Here is a 22,890-nt window from a genome sequence, read left to right as displayed (position 1 = left end):
GTCAAAAGCCCCACCACACTAGGGCCTTTGCTTAAATGTGCCTTTGGTCCTCGACAAAATAAACTTTCATTCGTGATACATGGTATATATTGGTTTGGTTGAAGCTTAATATTTTAAAAGCAGAAGGCAGCAGTGCCTATTGTGTACAATAAGGAACCGTGGAATTTTTCTTTTGTTTTCAGATCAGAAGCAGCTCACCCAGTGGGACAGAGCTGCAATGCTAGATCCCTGGCAGTAGCGTCACTACTGCTTACGAGTAGGGAGAGGCTGGGTCTGTGTGAGCACACCAGCAGGTTCTGTGTTGACTCCACCCTTGCAACCTTAGCCCCCCCGCTACATCAACCCTCTCCATTCTGGAAAGCAGCCACATCCCCATTGTTGGGAAGTTTTGTTTCATATAATAATAATAATAATAATAATAATAATAATAATAATAATAGTAGTAGTAGTAGTTTTCAATAGAGCAAAATACAGATGTCAGCAATGCTACCTGTCCCACCAGTTAAGCCTCTTGTTTTTATTAGTAGAACAGAATTCCAAAAATTGCTTGAAAACATTTGGGGAGGATTGTTGGGGGGCATTGTGTGTGTTTGAACCAGTGGTGTTGCCAGCTGTCCCTTTTTTGTATTGATGCTGCCCTATGGACAGTTTAAGAACTATATAGCATTATTATACAAAGGACTATATACAAAAGGCGTTAAAGCTCACATTTCTCTCTCTCGCCTTGGTTTGTCATGTAAGTTGTGTTTTAGTATTGTGTTGCTGTTTTTAAAATTATACTAGCAGGCGCAAAAATGGAAATTAAATGGATTGAATAAAAAAAACTGCACAGAAGGGAAATAGTCGGATATTGTGCTCCACAAATGCTTGGACAAGAGTTAGCACAGTAGTTCACATGTGTTATAGTAGGTTCTGTAGCATGCTTCTGCTTGTACAACCTCTTGCAGAAGTGGAAGGAAAAAAATCATGTCAAGTTTCACTTTTCCTATGCAATACTTTCAATACTCTCAAGCAAAGGGGTTATCTGTCCTCTGCTGAACGGAAGACAGCTTTTGCATCTGATAGCACATGTTTTAATTCAACCAAATGTTCTTATTCCCAACTATTTTATAGCAAACCTCTCAATGTCAAGAAGCAAACTGTTCAATCTCTCTACCAATAAATAGCTGGGACTAACAGCATTCTCTCTATAACCAGAAAGATGAAATGGGAGAACAGAGTTCATTCAAAGTATTCATGGAAAGCAATATAGTGAGGAAGAAGCCTTGCAAAACTAGAGCTTTTTCACTGACCGTCGTACATAAAAGTGACAGTGAATTTCATGTTATACAGGCTGGAAAATCATGAAGGGGGAAAAGGAGTGCCTTAAAGTCCGGTTAAAATGTACAAAGAAATTTGTGCAAAGTTCAAGGAGGAGCTTATTTGTTTTCTGCCACCTATTCATTCCTCCGTCAGGACTCTGGTCTCACAGTCTCGGAGCCTATTGAAAAAGGATAGCAGCAGCATGACATTATCTTTTATGATTCCGACTAAACATCAGAAATAACTTTCTGATGGTGTGAGTAGTTCAACAGTTAAACAGGCTCCCTTCGAAGGTGGTGGACTCACCCTCATGGGAGCTTTTAAGCAGAAGTTGGGTGGATGTCCGTCATGGATGCTTTAGTTGATATTGCTGCATTGCAGGGGGTTGGACTAATTCGTTCATTAAATTTGCATACCACCCTTCACTCTTAGTTCTCAAGGTGGTTCACAGCAAGAGAATACAAGATCAAAATACAAAATACATAATAAAAACAAAAACAAAACAAGTCAATAACCCCCTTCCCCTTCCCCTCTCAGAGTCTCTTCCAGCTCTACAATTATATGGTCCTTTGTCTTCCATCCATTTAGTTCTAACACTTAACTGATGGGCACCCTTCACAGCATGAGCATGATGAGCTTATGCTACCCAACAGCTACTTGGTTGATGCAGTCCAAGTGTTTCCGGTCCTTGCTTGTTTTCTTCCAAGAAAAAAGTGAGAATGATTTTTAATGTTAGCTTGGCAAAAGGCCCAGTAAAGTCATTTGATGCATTAAATCAATAGCTCCTTAATTGTGCAACAGATGAGACTACTTATGTGACATGATGGTTTCCTGTTAAATTGGCTGCTCAGGCTTTAAGCTACTTTTGTCATGAAGCATAATTAATCTTGTCATGAAGCCAGGTAGTCAAGTCATGTAGAACCTTGGGAGAATCTGCTTGTTTTTTTGCTGAGAATATTATTTTACAAATAACTCAACTGAGGATAGAGACATTTTTAGCAAATGATAATGTATCAGAAATGTCCTTTCTGTTTCCACAAAATGCATGCATGTTTACTGAACATATCTTGTTGAAAGCTTCCTTTTTTCAACTGCGGGTGATTGTTTTCTTTGGGATAAAGCAGGGGTTTCCAGCCTACGGTCCATGGACCACAAGTGGTCTGCAAGCTGCATCCAAGTGGTTGTGGCATGTCCACGTTTAATAATCACATTTATTTTAATTGTGTTTTTATCGCTTCTTTCATTCTTTTATCTATTTTGTTACAATTTGAATTATTTGGAATACAAATCGTAATGCAATAGAATACAAAAAAATAATAATTCATGAAAATACAATTACAAATCATATAGCATCTAGCACATCACATTTGCTGCAACAGACAGAAAATCATTAAGTGCTCTGCCAAGACAGGCAGCAAGTGCTGGTGGGAACCCTTAGGATAAACAAATAACATTTTGTTTAATAGCATGCTCCACCTAGTGGTCAACATGTTGCTAAGGAAACTGTCTCAGGTTTGAGACAGACAGTTTTTAAGAAGAGCTGAGTAACTTGCTTCACATGGTGCAGACACACTTTTTAAAATCCAAATTTTGCCTGCAGATTTTGCAGGGTTTTGAACATGATAAAACAGAGGCAAAAGTAGCCTGAGTAAGTACACCATGAAAGGGCATCACTCTTTCAAATGGCTGTCAACTCTGAAAAAATTGTTAAAGGCTATTGTGGCCTATGAGATTCTACACATACTTGTTTGCTTCAATTAAATAAAGGAATTCTAAAGTTGGATTTTGTGAAACCTTGACTTTAATAATAGCTGCATTCTCATTTAATACTTAATGAAACAATTTTTCTCAAACAGTCTTGCATCTGATCAGTCCCTTATTCGCCAAGTGCCCAGTCATTCCATATCTTTTCCTGAGAATTATCATACCTTGCCAAAGAATACCAGGCAGCCTTCAGGAAGTTCACCGCCCTCAAATCGCAATCTGCCAAGTGACTACAAGTATGCTCAAGACCGGGTTAGCCACTTGAAGATGTCCCATGATGAGAGACGAGCTAACAAAGATGGTACTGTGTGGCAGCTGTATGAGTGGCAACAGAGACAGCAGTTTAAACATGGCAGTCCCACAGCACCTATTTATATTGGTTCTCCAGACTTTACAGACCGTGGTAAGGGAAGAAGTTCATTAGATGTTCCACGTTCAGTTTCTGTTCCCCCATCTCCTTCTGATATACCACCACCTGGGCCCCCTAAAATTTTTCCACCTCGAAGACCACACACTCCTGCAGAAAGGGTTACTGTCAAACCATCTGATGAGAGACCAATGATAGATGTTCCTTTTGCTGGATCACCCATGAAGATTCGAAGTCAAACTATAAAAGTGAGTAAATTTTACTGATATATTTTTCAGACTTTACTAATGAGGTGTAATAGAATTACCCTGCAACATTTCTAAGTACTAGCCTTTAGATTATTTGATCAATGTTCACTGTCAATATTCTTACACTGTCCACTGAAACTTGTATTTTCAAAGCCAGGATTTATGTCCTCAGTGCTTGGCCAGTTGCAGGTTGAGCAAAATTTGTTTCAAAAAGACACGTGATGCCCTGGCAAGGTGAAGTGAATGAGATGCAGCCTTTGTCATTCATTCATATATAAATATATATATATATATATATATATATATATATATATATATATATATGGCTAGATGATGTATGGAAGCATCACATGACTATAAACATGTTAACTCTACATTTACTGAGTCAGTGACTCTGTGTAAATTTATTTGGTTGAATTCAGGAGGCCAAGGCACTTAGTGCCCACTGAAATCAGTAGGAACTAAATTAATCATGGGTAACTTCATATTGGTTTCAGTGCAACCTAAGTGCAACTAAATTAGTCTGGTTCTAACCCTTTAAGTTTAAAAGGTTATATTTTTCTATGTAAAAAATCATGAGGAAAAATGTCTTTTGGAGGTCATATATTATTGTAGGCTTTATACTGAGAGACCCAGAGATTCATTCCCTGGCTCCAGGAAATACCATCCTATATATCTCTTGGAAGTCTGTCCATTGTGCCCACTTAGGTGACCCTGTTTGTTGCTCTTTTTATGCCCTTTAACTAAACCATGCTTCATGCATTATGCACATGACAGCAGGGGAGGGCTTACATAACTATAGCATAGAAAGCTGCCTTATTTCGAGTCAGATTATTTGTTCATCTAGCTCAGTATTGGCTGCATCAAATGGCAATTTAAGTCAATCCACCTTGATGCAAGGATGGGAAGTGTGAATTTGAAGGGTTTAAGAAAAGAAAATTCCATTTTAAATTACTCTTTAATACTGCCTTTCCATTTATACAGAACTCAGCACACGTAGATAGGCGTTCCATGCCTACAATGGGATATATGACCCACACTGTAAGTGCTCCAAGTTTGCATGGGAAATCGGTAGGTATAAGCATTTCTAGTTTCCTTCCCCTTCTATGTACCAGCTGAATTTACTAGAACTTCTAAGGATGTCTGAGTCCAAAACACTCTTTATTGATTTTTCATGTCTTGTTAACGGAATCAAGTAACTTGAACTTCCTGGCTCTAAATGTGGCCTACGTTCAACTGCCATTGAAGTCATTATAAGCGGAACTGTTCATGGAATTTGCTTTTGTGTTTTCTGACATTAAAGTACAATATTCCAATCAAAGACAAAAATACAAACTGGTTGCTTAACTGTGTCAAATATACATTTTCTGGGCACCTTAGGTGAAGAATTATAGCTACAGTGACTCTCCCTGAAAACTGCTAATTTCCTCTTTACAATGTGTCCAAATACCTACAGCCTGAAGAGCTAACATTGCTTCTCATTCGATTAAGGAGACATCAGGCTAAGTTGGCTAGTATACGAAATTACACAATCGCCCAATTACTACAGCACTTGCCAACTAATTCCTCTTACCAGGTCAGCTGCTGATTGGCTCATTTGTGCTGTATATGATATTCTGTGACTCTGCAAGTGCTTCACTGGTACCATGCTCAAGTCTGTGCTTTCTTGCCCATTCTTCAGTATGTTCAAGTCCCCAGTTCATTCATAGTTTTCCTTTGCTCTGGCATGTGCTGGAGATTGTAAGCATTTTTTTAACTATAGGATGCTGTTGCATATGAATAACTGCTATTATTTTGCTTTGATGTTCGTTTTTGTGATTGTTGCCTTAAAAATCCGTTCAAGAGGCAAGCTTACTAACTTGCAGATTTATTAATTTTGGCTGAAAAAAGTAAGCTTTTCCACTCATTCTTGATGGAAGTGGCTTAATTCACCACATGCTGCTTGTCTCTCCCCCCCCCCCCCAAACTGAAATATATTAAGGAACTAGAGAGGGTATCTGTATTGGCTCAGCATTGTGTCAGCTATTTGTGTGTCCATTAGTTTATCATAATCTAGTTGTCTTTTTGCACCATATACCAGTAACAATCAAAGGCAGCAGTATAACAATAACTCTACTTTGAATGAATAATTATCAGATTTGATAGTTTTAAGCTAGGAGCTGTAGTTTATAGTTTAGGATAAAATTATTTGTGTTACAAAGATGTGCCTCATGGAGCATGAAATAGTAGTCGTCTCTGTATATTATTTGAAAATTAAAATTAAAAATATTTTGTCCATCAGTTACACTAATTAGATGAAAGTAATAGATACATTGATAAAAAATTTAAAACAAACAATTAATACTTCTATCAAGGAAAAATTTTACATGGTGAATTTAATGAAGATGTTTTCATATCTTCCTCATAAAAAGGTCTTGATAATCTAAAATAATTTTAAATGTACAAGTGATTTTGATAGCCCTGCATGTTAGCTAACTGCGTAGAAAGGAAAATAATCTGTGATCTTGATGTTTGTAAGGTTGATGAAGATGATGTGCTGCCATTGATGCACTGTATTCATTTGTCATTCAACCATAAACATCAGTGTGTTAATGATAAGTCTTCCTAGATAGCTAGTTTATCATGTATATGCTTTTGCAGAAGTTCCCAGAAGTACTTGCTAGTTAGTTACAGAGTTCAGTATTGCAATAGATTGTTCTATATTCTTTTTATGTACTTCCATTTGCAGGCTGATGATACCTACATCCAGCTGAAGAAAGATCTTGAATATTTGGATTTGAAGGTAAAACATGTTCGTATAAAATATTCTAGTATTTTACAGTTGATCTATATACAACCCTCATTAGTGTATTTATGTTATAGTATCAGTTTTCAATCCTTCGATATTCTGATTTCTTTTTTCTGTAACTGGAGTAAATTTTAAACATAAAATACACTGGATATACAGTATAACATGACATCAAAACAGCCTCTTTATTTTGGAGAAAATCAGAGAGCCTCATGCACTACTTGAAGGCCCATCCACTCATGCAAGGAAATGTATTTTTGCCAGTTCCCCCTTCTACTGCACCCCCATGTCACAACATATTTGTGCCAGGGGCTCAATATTATCAGCTGCTAATAAACAGATGGTAGTGCTTGCTTCTTACTCTTTAATTCTATTTCTGCTAAAAACTGCCTGTTTTACTAATAATTATTTATTCCCTTATTTGTCTACAATACTTGTATTACCTTATTTGCTATCAGTTCCAAAGTCAGCTCCTAATAACGCAAAACACCAACAATGTAGGTCACATTCATAATAATATAAATGCCACCATAAAAATCCTTCATTAAAAATGGCAGCAACAGTAAAACTAGCAACAAAAAACGCAAAGCAAATAAAAAGCACAAATTTGACAAATGTTTATCATGACATTCTGGTACCTTCAATAGTTTGGTTTAGGAGTAGGAATAAAAATTAAATATAACAATGTAGAGTTAAATGTGAATGCAGATACATGTTAATAATACTGTAATGTTTTACATGTTTAATCAGAAATCAGAGTGCTTGTATTTAATGATGCTTACTCCCAGGTATGCGTGCAATTTATGCACTCAACTTAATTCTATTAGGACAGAAAAAAAGAAATAAGTTTCTGAACTTACCTTAACCTAGGCTATGTTTTCTGTTAGGAAATGTTTCCAAAGCAAATCTTTGGGGAGATGTGATTTCCTGATACTAAAAATAAAGGCTGTGGTTTGTGAAACAACACAACTGTCATTTGAAGCTATTTGTTTGCAATATGCTCCGTACAGACCTAATTGAAACCCACAGTTAAGGGTGGCAGGGTAAAATTGTTTGCAAAGGGGAAGAATATAGAAAATAGAAAAGGCACATGCCTATAGCCTGTTATTAGTTCCCTAACCATAGTTCAAATGTAGTGTTGTATCTGGGAACATAGTCATAATGATATTTGCCCCTGGTCAGAGCAGATACATTTGATATTGATATAATGATATTTGCCCCAAAGCAATACATTTTCTTAGAGTTTCTGGACTGCACATAAAAAACAAAGACATATTTGAAAGGTTTATTTTTTAAAGTATTCCAAGATAGAAGGTTCCATTTTGAAGTTGTTGTTCTCTGCTTGAAGGTAAGTGGATGAGATATAGCTTTTTATTTTTAAAATGCAGTTCAACAATACGATATGAAAGAAACAAAAACATAACATATATGAATTAAGCAGAACAAAACAGATACAGCAGCAGTTAACTAAACAGTGTTTAAAGGTAGTAGGAAAACATTTCCAAATTTATTCTCACCAAAAGATTGTGTAAACAAGACTCTGTGTCATCAGCATATTGATGGCCCCCCACCTCAGATCTCTGAAAAAGTTATGCAGATGTTAAATGGCATGGAGGACAGAGTAGACCCATCTTTACCTCAAAATGTACATTGCATAGGAGAGAGCAGAAGCCTCCTGCCGCTGCCCCACATTGCTTTGTGGAACCACCTTGCCGGGTTGGACTGGAACACAGTGCTTCTGATTCCCATCCCAGATTCTAATATAACTTTAGCTTTCCTTAGAGATATTGGGGGGGCGGAGCTGGACAATGTTCCTCAAGCCCCTCTTCTTCACAGCTTCCATTCATAGAATCTTAGAATTGGAAGGGACCCAAGGGTCATCTAGTCCAACCCCCTGCAATACAGGAATCAACTAAAGCATCCATAACAGGTGGCCTCCCACCTCTGCTTTAAAGTCTCCAAGGAAGGAGAGTCCACCATCTCTTGTGAGAGTCGGTTCACTGCCAAACAGCTCCCACTGTCAGAAGGTTCTTTCGAATGCATAATGGGAATTGCCCAACATCCAATGTTCAAACAAAATCCTGAATACCTAAAAATCCTAACATATCCATACCATTGTGTCTCTCAAGCAGAAAGCAGATAGGCTCAGGAAAACCATGTCTGAATGATAACAGATTGTAATGATCTGATTTAGACAACCATTACTAGTGCGACCTCATACATTACCACTCAGAAATAAGTTGCATTGAGTTCCATGGAACTTGCTCCCATGGAAGTAAGCATAGGGTTGCAGTCTTAAATTCTAGAGATAGTTAATGTTAAATATCTAACATTCACCTCTTTAAAATATTCTATATATTTTGTATGTATATATATTGGCTAGCATGGGCAGCATTTCATGTAACATGCAGTTATTCTGATGATGGAATATCAAGGTAACTGTTGAGTCTTGTAATGGTTTTTGTTTTCTGTGTTTATGAATTGGGTACAGTCAGTGCTTTTTTCTGGGCGTACACAGGGGTACGCATACCCCTAAACATTTTGTGAACCTAAGTTTGGCCTCATTGAGGGGCAGTATTTCAATATGAGTAGGTAAATGAGAGTACCTCTAAACATTTTTTAAGAAAAAAAGCACTGGGTACGGTATGTTTTGAAGAGTGTTGCTTTAAAAGCAGCTGCAGCATGAGTGATACTGTAAATGTTAAGTTTATAGTTCCTTGGTAGCCACTAATTTTTGTTGGTGGAGTTTGAAATAATGCTTTGGATGATATGCTGCATAGAATAAATTCAGTTCCTACTTTTTGACCAACAGTTGACAATATTAAAGACATGAAGGTGTGGAAAATAAGGTGAAGGAATTAATGTATATGCAGCCAATCAAGATGCAAAAAGAACTGTCATAGAATGCTGGATGGGAAGTCAAATAGAATTACTGTATAAGAATAGAAAAAAGGTGTAATTGTAAAACTTGAAAACCTTTTTTAAAAATAAAAAAGAATAAATTCAGCTTCTAAATCAAGGCAAATTCAAGTTAACCTGAGATACTCTCTTGAGCTGTTAATCTGAGGCTTGCCTGCTGTATATTGCCATCACAGCAGTATCCAAGCCCCTCAGAATGTAGAAGAGGAAGGGGAAAAGGAAATAGAATATACAAGTAATTACCTACAAATAATCTAGAGAGGCTGCAATCACATTTTATCTGCAACAATATCCTTCAGGTTTGGATGGCATGCACCCCGTGGCAGTCCTCTTGCTGCTGAAGGGATCCTGATGTGATCTGGGCTTTAATATGATGCCATATCCTCCAGGGCTAATAATTCTTCCTTCCAGGATCCTTTCAGTGATGAAGGGCCACCAAAAGGGTCATTTGAAGAGGAAGACTAGCCTTAGAAGCCCTGAGAGTCCAGTTCCCTTTCTCACCTTTGCATTCAGTCTGTAGGGATTGTGGCCATCTGCTCCCTTTCAGCCTGTTCTTATTTCATCCTCTCCCTCTGCAAGTTTTGGATATTTGGTGGAAGGAAGAGGGAGTCCCCAATATTTGTATGCAATGGTAGTAGGAGGTATGTTTTGTTGCTAAAGACTCTGTGCTTCCATGCCTTCCCAGTGTTTAGACACAAGGACACAAATAATGCACACAAATCGTGTTCCACACAAATCATGCACACAAATCATGTTTTCTTTATTCATTCATTGGAGGAGGTTGGTAGATAAACCTAATGCCCTGAATTTCTTAACTGTTATGCTAGCAATCAGAACATACTGAAAGCTGTTTCATATTAGGCATATATAGCTAGAATTTTTTCTAGAAACAAACAGTGTAGGAGACTGATCAGTACATTTTTTTTATTTTGAGTCCCTAGTTTGTATTGTATTTGAAAGTTACAGAAAATCACCACTTATTACTTCCATTGTGATCATCAGAACATAAGAGCTTGATGGATCTACAGTAGTCTAGCTTCTTGTTCTCACAGCGGCCAACCAGATGCAAGCAGGAGTTGAGCAATAGAGCACACTCTCTGATTTCTAGCGACTGGTATTCAGAACCATAGTACTTCCTTTGACCATGAAAGCAGAGAATAGCTTCCATCATGGCTAATAGACATTGATAGACTTATCTAAGAATTTTGTCTAACCCTCTTCTAAAGCCAACCAAGTTAATGACTATCACTGCGAGCTCCAGGGTTAACTACGTGCTACATGAAGAAATCCTTTCTTTTATGTGTCCTGAATCTTCCAACATTTGGCTTCCTTGGATGTCCATGAGTTCCAAGGTTATGTGCGAGAGAGAAACTTCTCTCTCTCCACTTTCTCCATGCCATTCATAATTTTATAAACTTTAACCGTGTCACTACTTATTCACCTTTTTCTAAAGTCCCATATTGTGCAACCTTTTCTCTTGGGGGAGCTGCTCCATCTCCTTGATCTTTTTGGTTGCCCTTTTCTGAACCTTTTCCAACTCTACAATATCATTTTTGAGGTGAGGAGACAAGAACTGTACACAGTATTCCAAAGGCAGTCACACCATAGATTTATATTATGATAACAGTTTTATTTTCAATTCATTTCCTAATGATCCCTAGCTTGGAATTTGCCTTTTTCAGAGCTGCCACACACTGGATTGACATCTTCATTCAGCTATCGACTATGACCCCAAGGTCTCGTTCCTGGTCATTCACTACCAGTTCAGACCACATAAGTGTAGATGTGAAATAAATATTTTTTGCTGCAAAGAATCTTTGAAGCATTTACATTGATTTGCGTTTTCCATTTTGACACCCATTCATTCAGTTTGGAGATGTCCTTTTGGAGCTCTTCACAATCTGTTTTTGTTTCAATAACTCTGAATTACCTAGTATCATCAGCAAACTTGGGAAAAGAGCACATGAGAAGCAAAAAATGCTTTTACGTCTCCCCCCGCCCCCTGTCCCTCCTGCCACTCCAGTTTCTAAGAAATGTGTGTTAGTCAACTAACTGTATGGAGTGTTGAACTGCAGCAAGGAGAAGTCATGCTGCTAAAAATAATAGTATACATATATTTTTATTTTCCTGTTTTGTTGTTTATTGGCTTCTAGTGTCAACTTTTCCTCTATAACAAGATATGTATTAAAATTTTGTTTGAAACAGATAAAAAATAATGGACCTCTGATCAACATGGTTTACAAAGTTCTAAAGAGCTCAGCACAAGGGTTACTATCCAGTATAAATGTAAGAGTGCCTGTAACGGAAATGTAACCATCCCATTGCTTTCTTCAATGGCAGTCAATGTTTAAGTGGCTAAGCATCCACAGGTGTCTCATGATACATACGACACCACAGCTTTCTGCAAGATGTGTGTTTTTGGAGGCTTTCTGCAATCTTATGGCTGGCACAGTACTGCTTGATTTCATTTTCTCATGTGTTGGAAACTAGTGGTGGCGATTCCATTTCTATAATTATGAAAATACAGAAGCATGCTAATTTTGTTTTGATTTTGCTGCTTTGACAATGAGTTGATTTTATGTGTACTGTTATATGATATAATTTGATGATATATTTTTTCCTTGGCTCACTGTGCACTGTATACCTTTTAGATTTCAGATCAGTTCCCTTGCTTGCATATTTGTTGTTATACTGATTACTTACATTCTGTTATACCAATATATAGTATGTGTTGCTTATCTTAGAAAGTTTTAAATCCACACAATATTCTAGGTGGCAGTTTAAAAGGAAATGGTGCTTTACTGCAATAAAAAAAACCTAAATCTAAATATTGCCAAAAGGCAATAAGCCCTCCTGTATTTGATTATTTGGTTTCCATTTTATCAGTTTACAATGATGGGAACTTGAAGATGGAGCTGTGACAAATAGTCATGAATGGTAAATAGAACTAATAATAGTACTAATATTAATTCCAGCTTTTTTATAGTGCCTTCTGAATGTTCAAAGGCTTCACATACATTTTTCTCAGTAATCTTTGTAACGATCTTATACAGAAAGTCAGAATTATTACACCACCTTGCAGTCACATAGCTGCAGCTGAAACAGTACCTTTTCTAAGGCTACCTAGTGTAATAATGCACAAGGTGAGTTTTGAACAAGACATTTTCTGGCTGACTACTTGTTCTTGTTATACTAACTACTGTCTTCTGTCTCAAGAGTTAAATATCATTTTCATATCCTTTGGGTAAATCATGATGGCTTGGCCCCTGAGGTGATTTCATGTGGTGAAAATAAAAATATATTTCAGTTGTAAAAAAACCAACCCAGTAACATTCATTATTACATTTCTTGTTTGGGTTTTGTATGTAGCATTCGTGAAATATGTAAATATACATATATGTACATGTGTACATGTGCTGAGTAACTGGGAAACACTTCTTGTAGCACCAGATTTGTTACAGACGAGGCGTGAGGAACCTCAGACCTGGGATTGAATGCTTCCCTCCAGGCCCTCATATCTGACCGTTGGAAGTCTCCTCCAGCCACACCCCTCACAGGCCCTGCTTCATGCCCCAAGTATTTTGTGTGGCTGGAATGTGTCCTTGAACTCTGATAATGCCTCTTGCTTGCCTGGATGGGTGATAAAGAGGTTGCCGGGAGGAGGGGCGGGGCATGGGACTAGCCTAGTGTACAGATATAAAATTAGCATTCATTGTTCCATTCGCTTTTGCCTCTAGCCCTGCCCATCCCTGCATGTCTCCCTTTAAATGTTGGCCAGAAGGGAGTGCAGCCCTTAGACTAGGCCTATAGGGCTATAACCATGTTATAGGCCAAACATATACAGTGGTACCTCGGTTGAAGAACAGCTCTGTTTACTATTCGATTTACGAACTCCGCAAAACTGGAAGTAGTGTCCCGGTTTGCGAACTTTACCTCGGTCTAAGAACGGAAGCCAAACGGTGGAAGGGCACTGGTGGCAAGAGACCTCATTGGTTTAAGAACGGTTTCGGTTTAAGAACTGACTTCTGGAAGGAATTAAGTTTGTAAACCAAGGTACCACTGTATTCTATTCACTTGAGAATTTGGTCTGATCTATTAGGATGGTTGCACATTCCACTCCTGTCTCTACTACTCCCCCCTCCACTTTTCTATGGGTCTGCTCCCAATGCTGGGTCCATCCATCACATCCATCCATCACACTTTTTATCCTGTATAGTGCAGGAACTTAACACCTTATAGGGTCAGTATATTTCTCTTCCAGCTACCAGCAGCATATTGCAGGTGAACATTGTTTGCATAAGGAAATTTATCATTTGGAACCCAGCCAAATTTGAAAGAATTGTTGTGCATGTGGATCCTCCCTGAAACACTTTGGATCAGGGCCAATATATCAGGCTGCTATACCAGCAAAGAACTGGTGACATTTATGGGTATTAAAACAATTTAAAACAATGTGTTTTTGAAAAAAGCCCAAGAAACCTAGCCTTTGGAATAGAACCACAGATGTTTAATTTTCAGCATTAAGAAATCAAAGAATTAGTTCTGGGAGGATGTAATCCAGCAAAATCTGCTGTGCTATGTGCGTAAAGATATAAATAATGCTGACTTGCCCCGTTTGTTAAGAATTCACATTGCTGCTATAAAACTTTAAAGGTAAATTAAACAACCATATTTTAAAAGATCCCAAATTTTATATAAGATATTTGTAATACTACTAGTGTAGGCAACATCATCATGTGGGGATATATCTTTTTTGAAGAATCTTCTCCTTCCTAAGCCCTACCAGGGTTATGCTGGCTGCCCACGGGAGATGATAGTGGGTGGCTTCTTTCTTTTTCCCTCCCTTCATTTTGCTATTAAAAAACAAACAAAGCAAAAATGTCTATTGGTTTCAATGGGCAGGAAAATGACTGTGGTAGCTTCAGGGCTGGTGTAGTTTTTCTCTCTTGTTGGGAGAATGGGAATTCTGTAGATCCTATGTGTCCAAGGCCTCTTGGATCTGTCTCAATAAGCTCTTTTCTTCTCCTACTACTGTCAAAGTAATGGCGACAGACCTTGCTGCTGCTGCTGCTGCATTAAGGAGACCTCTGGTTGCAGTCCTCCTTCTCCATCTGCAGACTACACTCTAGGTCCACAGCATCCAGAGGCCCTTCTGATGCCTCCCAAGGAGCTTAGATTCCTCCTTAAATAATCTTTAAAATATAGAGGGAATTAGTAAAGTTTTCTCCAAACTATTTTTGTTTATGGCCAACTTTTAATTTTACTTTCAAATCTTTATTTTTTATTTTTTAGGTAACAGGGCGTGATACAATAAGAGAACGAAATGCAAAACCCATCAGGATTGGAGAAAGTGATATTGATGTAAGAATAAAGCATAATTTTACTAAGGATGTAGTTGTCCTGATGAACCAATCAGAATCCAGTTCTGTTTTATTATTCTAATCTTTCTTTATATACGTTCTTGTTTGTAGGTGAAACTAAGTGTTCTCTGTGAACAAGACAGGATTCTACAAGACCTAGAAGACAAAATAAGAGCCCTGAAGGAAAATAAAGTAAATAGTATTGCAATCCTTCCATTGCCTTGTTTCTCTATCATGTTTTGCAGTAAAATATGGCAATCATTGTAGTTACTGCAATTGCTTATTTTGGATAGTATGCTCAACTGCTGTGTTCATTGATGGGAACAGGGTTGAGATGAAAATAGGATGCATTATTAAAATACAATGATTTGGCAAATAGATGTCACACCATGTTTTGCTTGCAAGCCCAGCTGTTGGGTATGGAATTGGAATTAGAATTAGAATGATCAAGGCAGAGGTCAACAGTGGTTGATAAGTGCTGTCCGTAATCAACTTTTTGGAGATGAGGTCTGAAATTTCCCATGTTGTAATATTGCGTTGAGTAGCGAAATTCTGTTTTCTGATACTTATCTAACCAAATGAGGATGATAGTAGATGCTGGTAGCATCATTAATAACATAGAATAAAAGTGAACAAGAACTAAGGCTGATTTGAGGTTAATAATATGCTAAAAAGAAAATAACAGCACAGTCCTATGCATATCTCCATCAGATAATATGCATATATATTTCCAGGGCTAAAGGTCAGTTAGATATGTGTATAAATTTGTTTTAAATTTGCTGATGTGTTGCTTTTCAATATCTTTTAAATCTTCTACAGGATCAGTTGGAATCTGTCCTGGAAGTGTTACATCGGCAGATGGAACAATACAAAGACCAACCACAGCACACAGAAAAGATTTCATACCAGCAGAAACTTTTGCAGGAGGATCTCGTACATATTCGGGCAGAAATATCCAAAGTGTCTACAGTAAGTAATTCCTAGAGATACAAAAGTTAACTTGTAGGCAAATATTTTAGTGTTCAGCCATTTTAATTCAATTTTCATGGCAGACCCAATGAAATGGAATATGGTTATCTGCTACCAATACTTTCAGAGCAATCTGAACTGGGACTGGGAAGCAGTAGGGCAGAGCTGAACTTTGCATCCAAAGTTATGCTACCTCATGCTATCTAGGACAGAAAGTGGGAGGGCTTGTTTTTTTAAAAAATTGCTATACTACTTCCAGAGTTGAGCCCTTCAGGGATGCTCAAGGTTTTGGAGCCAGTGAATCCAAAGCCATAGTAATTTTTCTTTAGGCCCAGTCTTTTCTTATATGCTTGGAATAATGCCTCATCAGTTTCAGTGGGTGTAAATTGCAAGTAAGAATGCATAGTTTTGTAAGCTAAAGTATATTTGTTTGTGGTATAAGTAGCATAAAGTAGTTGCTTTAATACTTAGATCAGCCTGCAGCGTTTTATATCTTTTATTGCTTGTTTGTTTGTTTGTTTGTTTGTTTGTTTATGTATTTCACAAGATGTAAATACTGCTTGATTGTACTATAACCTCAAAACGGTTTACAAGAAGAATAAAACAATAAATTATCAGTGAAAAGCAGTTTAAAGCAACTATTTAAAACATTGAAAAAATAATTATAATAAAAAATAAGCTAAAAACCAGATTAAAACTCATGTCAGCATTCTACTTTTCTGAATAGGCTTTACTAAACAAATATGTTTTTAGCAGGCACCGAAAACAGTACCATGAAAGTGTGTGACTGATGTCAATAGGCAGGGAGTTCCAAAGTGTGGGTGCTGCCACACAAATATCTTTCAAGGCATTGGGGAGCATCATCTCACACAGTGAAGCATTATTGATGCTCTAGACCCAACCAGTCAGACCCCCCTCTGCTAGATTTAATAAGTGAGGAGGGACAGGGGTCCAGAGGGCAGCTGAAACTGAACTCACAACACATCATTGATTCTGGCGCTGGTTACGTCAACCAGAGTGGCAACAACTGCCTAATCAATATCACTCTGAACTCTAGAGACTTTATCCTTAGAGTGTGTAGCCAGTTGATCTCAGTGGGTCCTCGAATGTTCCAGATGTTCCTCCCCACAATGTGAGTCAGTAACCTCTGAACTATCTAAAAGAACTCCATCAGCCACCTTCTAGAGGATGCAGTGCAAACTGCAAAATGAGCCTTCTTCACAGCTGGTACTGCTGCATGGTAAACACAATTATGTGCTTTAAACAGTGTCCCATCGGCTTTAAAGTGAGACTTGCACCAGTTGTGCTCTGATCTTTGTCTGGCTTGTTTCATATCCTGGAGCTCCCCAGAATAACAAGATGTTACTCTGGCTCCATAGTGCTGGAGAGGACATGTAGGAGCATAGTGAGATCAGGACTTTGACAGGCTCATCAGCTTTATCCACTGGGAAATATCATCACCATCCTTTCTTTTTCTCTGAGAGGGACTCAAGGTGACTTACAGACAAAACTGAAACAGCTAAAAGCATAGGTGGGGGTGGGGGGGTATATTCAGTCTCCCAGAGCATTCAGGAACACCTCAGATTCCATCTTTCTCTAAGGGTGGGGAATCCATATGGACCCACCACACACACAGGATGGTGGGGATGAAAGGATAAAACTGAATATTTTGTCTTTGCCAACAGGAAATGGAAAATGCCTGGAATGAATATCTGAAACTGGAAAAAGATGTACACCAGCTGAAGCAAGCCTTACAAGAACAAATGAACAGATCGTTTTTTTCTCAGGTGAGGCTTATTCAACTTCATGATTCAAGCAGCTTTTGCACAATGTGCCCAAGCCCTTTGGCAGCGTAGCCAGATCTTGTCCCACTATGTGATCGAATCTTGAGGTAAATGCAGGGGCCAGGATTCCACTTGCACAATGGGGCTTTCCCCTCTCTCCTTCCTATGCCCCACATATCCCCTGAAATTTTTTTGAGGTTGAGAGAATTCCCAGAACAGCATGCAGGGGCAGAAGAGGGGGAATCATTCTATTTGGCAAGCCAAAATGTTTGCTGTGACAGAACAATCGCTTTAGACCAATATTGAATTCCTCACACATGTGGAGAGTTGCACGTGTGGATTCCACCACAGTGTGCTGTAATAATGCACCACTATGACGTCTGCATGCACAGTATCTCCTGTAAGCTATCAGAAAGAAAACTGAATTGCCATGCAGGAAGCTATTATTTGTTGTTGTCCCTTAGGAAAACTCTGAGGCTGTATGCATTGTGTAAGCTCTCCTTTCCTCTCAGTTCTGGCTGCTTTTTCAACAGCAACCTACACCTTATACCAAAAAGCATGTATCAGTAGCCCAGTGACTTCCTTTTTTGCTCTTGGGAAAGCTGCTTTAGGAGTGAGGGATTGGCAATGAATAAGTGAAGGAAATGGGCAAATCACAATTTTCACACAAGGCCTGAGGTTTTGGAGTTCTGCTGCCAGTCAGCATAAATGATACCACTGGTCTGATTTAGTATGAGGTAGTGTCATATGTTTCTGTGTTCATTTAGACTTACCACATAAAGTTTCAATATCCTCATTCTTTATTTTCAAATTCATACTTGATTGCTTTTAGTAATGAGGCACAAACACATGTATGTTTGGAATGTAGACCAATTATGCCAAGCAGGCTGTTGCTCCTTTTTGGTCGCGGGGACCTTCATTCAAGGAATTAGGATTTCTTAAATTGCATCTCATATAATCTTTTTTAAAAAGATTATGCACATTCCCCATTTGCTGAAATGAATTGATCAAAATTGACCTTTGTAATTTCATCTCTCAAGCAAACTCTTAAAATGTATTATAAAGAAAAAGTCTGTATTACTTAAAAGGAAATTATAATTAATTTTGAGATAAAAGTAAGATTTCGATGAGAACTTGGTAGTGCTCCTTGACATTTTGCATTGTTATATTAATAAGCTCTTGGAAAAACTGCGGGGGGGGAGGTTTGGTATTTGGATGGAAAAAAGGATGTCAGAAGTTGCATCCAAGTTAAACAGTATATTAGTGTTCATCTCAAGGATAAAATGGCATGGCTTTATAGGTTATTAAGCAGATTATTTCTGCTTATTTAATGTGTTAACTTTTTAATTTTGCTGCTTCTGAAAAGTGTCATGCAAATAAATAAAAATATTAACAAATAAAACATCCCAGAAATTCATATTTGATTTAAACTGTTACAAATCCATATCAAACTGGAATAGAAATCCACATGCCTGTCTGGAGAGATTTTTTAAAATTTCATTTCTACACCTGCACATATAAAGAGATGAGGGTTTTTACTCACCAACAACAGCCAAAAAAAAAAAAAAAAAAAAGGAATAAAGCCTCTCTTATCTTGATTTTTGAGTTTCATTCATTTTAGTGGTTTGAACCCCAAACAGAATGTACACATCAGGGTTTTATCACATCCTTACCTACTGTCCTCCCATTGCCCTGTAAAAGACTGTTGATTGCAGTCCACAGACTCTCTGGAACAGTGTTCGGTGAGGTACAGGTGGCTATTGCTTGAGGGGCAGGGTTGGTGAAAACTAATGCTCCCTGCATACATAGGCAGAAGTTACATCCATTTACACATGGATCACTGCATTCCCAGTGGATGTCTGTTTTCCAGAAACTCACACTTTGTTTCTTTCAGCCATACATATATCATAGAACTTACAATCTACCTAACTGCCCGGCACTGAGAAAAAATGTTTTACTTGCCATCTGTCTTTAATACCTTCATTGTAGCACACTACCATACTGGATAATGACATTATCCAGAATATTGTACAACTAGCAGAGAGCATAAATGAGCAAAATGTATTAAGTTAAGGCAGAGCTTCTTACCTGATTTTTAAAATTGTTTCTCATAGAAATCTTGTAGGTTGGGTTATCTATTTCTATTATTTATTTGTGCGTGATAGGATAAGCCCAGTGTTAAAGATGCTAACCACAATGCTGTTTTTTCCACACACATATGAGAAGAACAGACTTGACAATCAGGATCAGCATTGTGTGTGCACTGGTCTGTAGCAGGGTAGCAACACCAGTGGTTGCTGCTGCCCTTGAGTTAGACTTTACTGTCAGGACCATTGTCCCTTCATGCAAAAATGATGTAAGAGGTCTCTCATTTTCAACTATGCTGTTTTGTAGCCAAAGCAACCATATATATTTGATTTAAAGCAAAATAAATGAAAAAATATGTTTTGTGCTTACGTAACTATTGTTCATATTTTTGCCATTCCTTCACCATTTTCCTGGTCTTCATTGCTTATTAGGAGAAAGCCCAAATGCAAAAAGATTTATGGAGAATAGAAGATGTTACGGCTGGCCTAAGTGCAAACAAATCCAACTATAAAGTCATCATAGAGTCTATAAAGAATCCAGGTAAGTAAAATGCACACATTTTAATGCATACATTAAAAGCTATATCTCCTTATCCATATCTAAGCTTGAATTAAATTTGGCAGCCACATTTGTTTCTTTGAGGAGTTGCAGCTGTTATTTTAGGACAATGATTTCTGCATCACAGAGGAATCTCCTTGGTTCACTTCTAATCCTGCATAATGATGGGAGATTGTCCAACATTATGCATTCAAATTGGCTGCTTATCATTCTTAACTTTTCTAACAAAAGCATATCCCATCTTGCACTGCTGGCAACTTTTCTCTCACCTTCTCATTAGCGTTACCATTCAGGGCCTGCTGAAATCTGTCAGGTTCATACATAGAAGAGTATGTATTTTTATATTTCCAAAAGTAGTTCAATAAACATTAAGGTGCTGTGTCTAAATATTATATTTAGGTTCGTATTGTGCATGTGGATTCCTCAGTGTTTCTGACCTACATCTGTGTGCATTATGTCTTCCTCTTTGCAGAGAGAAAAACAGTGCCTTCATTTTCAAAACCTCTAGTGCCTTCATTATCATCTACTCTCATGTCAGGGGACAGCAAACTTTCTACTCAGCAAAGTTCACCATCTAGTCCTGTCAAGCCCTCTTTAGAAGTCAGACTTCTTCCGCAGCCTTATACGCAACCTAGAATGTTCTCGCCATCCCAGCAAATGAAAAAAGTTGAGCCTCCAGTTCAGTCACCTGTAAAATTAACGCCAAATGTTGTAAGTGTCATAACTACGGTATCATGTAATTAGTGGGCTAAAAGCAGTTCTTTTTTCTGGGAGAACGCAGGAGTATGCATACCCCTAAACATTTTGTGAATCTTTGTACTTTTGTCCATTTACTGTATTTATTTTTCCCGATTTGAACTATAAAATGGTGATTTCCTTGAGTAAAAATGAGAGTATCCCTAAACATTTTTTTAGGGGGAAAAAGCCCTGGCTAAAAGTATTTGGGAATGGGTTTTCTTTGTGTATACAACATACAGTAATGAAGCCTGATACCAGACAGCATATTATTCTGACTCTCTTTACTTCAGTTTTGCAATGCTCTGAATTGAGATGTAATGCTGTGACTTGTTGGTGCTTCTTAAGAAAGACAGGAAACAGGACTGAAGAAATACCCAAAACACATTCTTGAAGCTGTGTTCAGGCCATTAAGTTTGAATTCATGCACATTATTTTCTTGGATTTAAACAAAAGAAATGTCAGTTTTATCATTTTGTGCCTGTTGGAAATGACTGAACACCGAAGGCTAAAGGACATGTTTGCTTCTTAATATTGTGTCAGGAAGATGAAGCGCCACCAAGACCTCCTCTTCCACAGTTGTACAGCCCTGATGACCACCCACCAGCCGTCCCACCTCTTCCCAGGGAAGCCACTGTCATCAGGCACACCTCAGTGCGGGGCCTGAAACGCCAGTCAGATGAAAGGAAACGAGACCGTGAACTAGGGCAGTATGTCAACGGAGATTACAGGGTAAGCACGCAGGCCCTGGTTTTCCAAATGTAGTTGTATTGCTTTAAAAAGTATGTTTCCTCAAATATGACCATTGTGAAACATAATATGATGACTTCAGGGAGACAGTATATGACTCCAACAAAATTCTGAAAATGTGTCCTATATTTTTGCAATCTGATTTAATCAAGTGTTCATCTGTACAGGTAGAACTCCGCTCATATGTGAGTGAACCTGAACTGGAAACAATAGGCAGTGATCTGAGCCAACCTTCTGCTGGTTTTCTAGGTACTGACAGTAGATACCAAACATTACCTAGCAGAGGTAAGTTAAGAGATTCACCAATACATATAAATATAGATTCTAAGCTGTTTAGTTCCATTTGATACATGGGTGTGTTAGAACTCTACATGATTCTTGAAGGGACAGGGATAGAAGGATCCTATCCAGTCCTATACTAAGTGCTTAAGCTTTCATTGTATCCCTTTCCCTGGCAGACTAACCCACCTAATTGAGACTGTGTTATCCCAGAAGCAGAGCTTTTAGTGACTCACACCAGAGATGAATGAACAATTCAGTTAAAAGAATCTACATAGCTTGAGTCTGAAGCCACACCTATCCATCAGCAATAATGTTATCACTAATATTTACTTGTAGATTCTCTGGGAGCTAAATGCTCTAAATAGATCTTTTTAAAAAGAAAATCGGGTGTTTCATACTTGAGCTCTATAAAAACTGTTGTATGGATACTATCTAGACCCAGTGATTTGTTAGTTTTTAATTTGTCAATACACTGCTGTGTCATCCATACACCGATAAATCCTTCAACTTTGCCTGCTTAGCTGGCCCTTTGTATGGGACAGATAGCATTGCATTTCAGAGAAAGTTGCCTTGCCTTTCAACCTCCTACCTAGCAACCTAAATTTAGCTTCCAGGACCTCATAGCTGCATTTCTTGTTCCATTTCAAACACCTCTTTCTTGAAATTTGCTGCTAGCTTTGAGCATATAGCCTGTTCACAAATCAGGACAGCCAGATCTTTTTACATGTAGTTAAAAGGACATACCTGGATAGAAAGAAAAATGTATATTAAAAAATAGATTTAGAAAGCACTGAGTACATTTCTTCCTAAATACAATTTTGCTTTAATAGCACTTTTTTCCTTTGTAAAGGATTATCTGGCTCAACTTCCAGACTGCATCAGTCATCAACAGCTTCATCATATGCAACATTTCGAAGAGATGGTTCCAAGGTAATTCTGCACATTTGGATACCAAATCTAATCAACAGAGTTGCTT

At 38.0% G+C, this 22,890-nt stretch overlaps 1 protein-coding gene across 15 annotated transcripts in view; it reads left to right on the top strand.

Moving 5' to 3' along the window:
• PLEKHA7 (pleckstrin homology domain containing A7) overlaps window positions 1-22,890 on the top strand; it is a 147,597-nt gene that overhangs the window by 102,056 nt on the left and 22,651 nt on the right. For 12 of the 15 annotated variants that reach the window (XM_077930902.1, XM_077930898.1, XM_077930896.1 and 9 more), the window contains 13 exons: window positions 3,159-3,681; window positions 4,666-4,752; window positions 5,138-5,257; window positions 6,410-6,463; window positions 14,681-14,749; window positions 14,860-14,940; window positions 15,568-15,717; window positions 17,403-17,504; window positions 20,021-20,129; window positions 20,620-20,858; window positions 21,426-21,614; window positions 21,800-21,917; window positions 22,765-22,844. In XM_077930902.1, coding sequence (XP_077787028.1) covers window positions 3,159-3,681; window positions 4,666-4,752; window positions 5,138-5,257; window positions 6,410-6,463; window positions 14,681-14,749; window positions 14,860-14,940; window positions 15,568-15,717; window positions 17,403-17,504; window positions 20,021-20,129; window positions 20,620-20,858; window positions 21,426-21,614; window positions 21,800-21,917; window positions 22,765-22,844 — 1,921 coding nt within the window. The remainder of the gene's footprint in view (window positions 1-3,158; window positions 3,682-4,665; window positions 4,753-5,137; window positions 5,258-6,409; window positions 6,464-14,680; window positions 14,750-14,859; window positions 14,941-15,567; window positions 15,718-17,402; window positions 17,505-20,020; window positions 20,130-20,619; window positions 20,859-21,425; window positions 21,615-21,799; window positions 21,918-22,764; window positions 22,845-22,890) is intronic. The other 3 variants (XM_077930897.1, XM_028732465.2, XM_028732455.2) reach the window with 3 other exon arrangements.

This window comes from Podarcis muralis, chromosome 1 (assembly GCF_964188315.1).
Source record: "Podarcis muralis chromosome 1, rPodMur119.hap1.1, whole genome shotgun sequence".
Lineage (NCBI taxonomy): Eukaryota > Metazoa > Chordata > Lepidosauria > Squamata > Lacertidae > Podarcis > Podarcis muralis.
The sequence above is the reverse complement of the archived record's forward strand: the minus strand, read 5'-3'. Positions and strand labels throughout refer to the sequence as shown.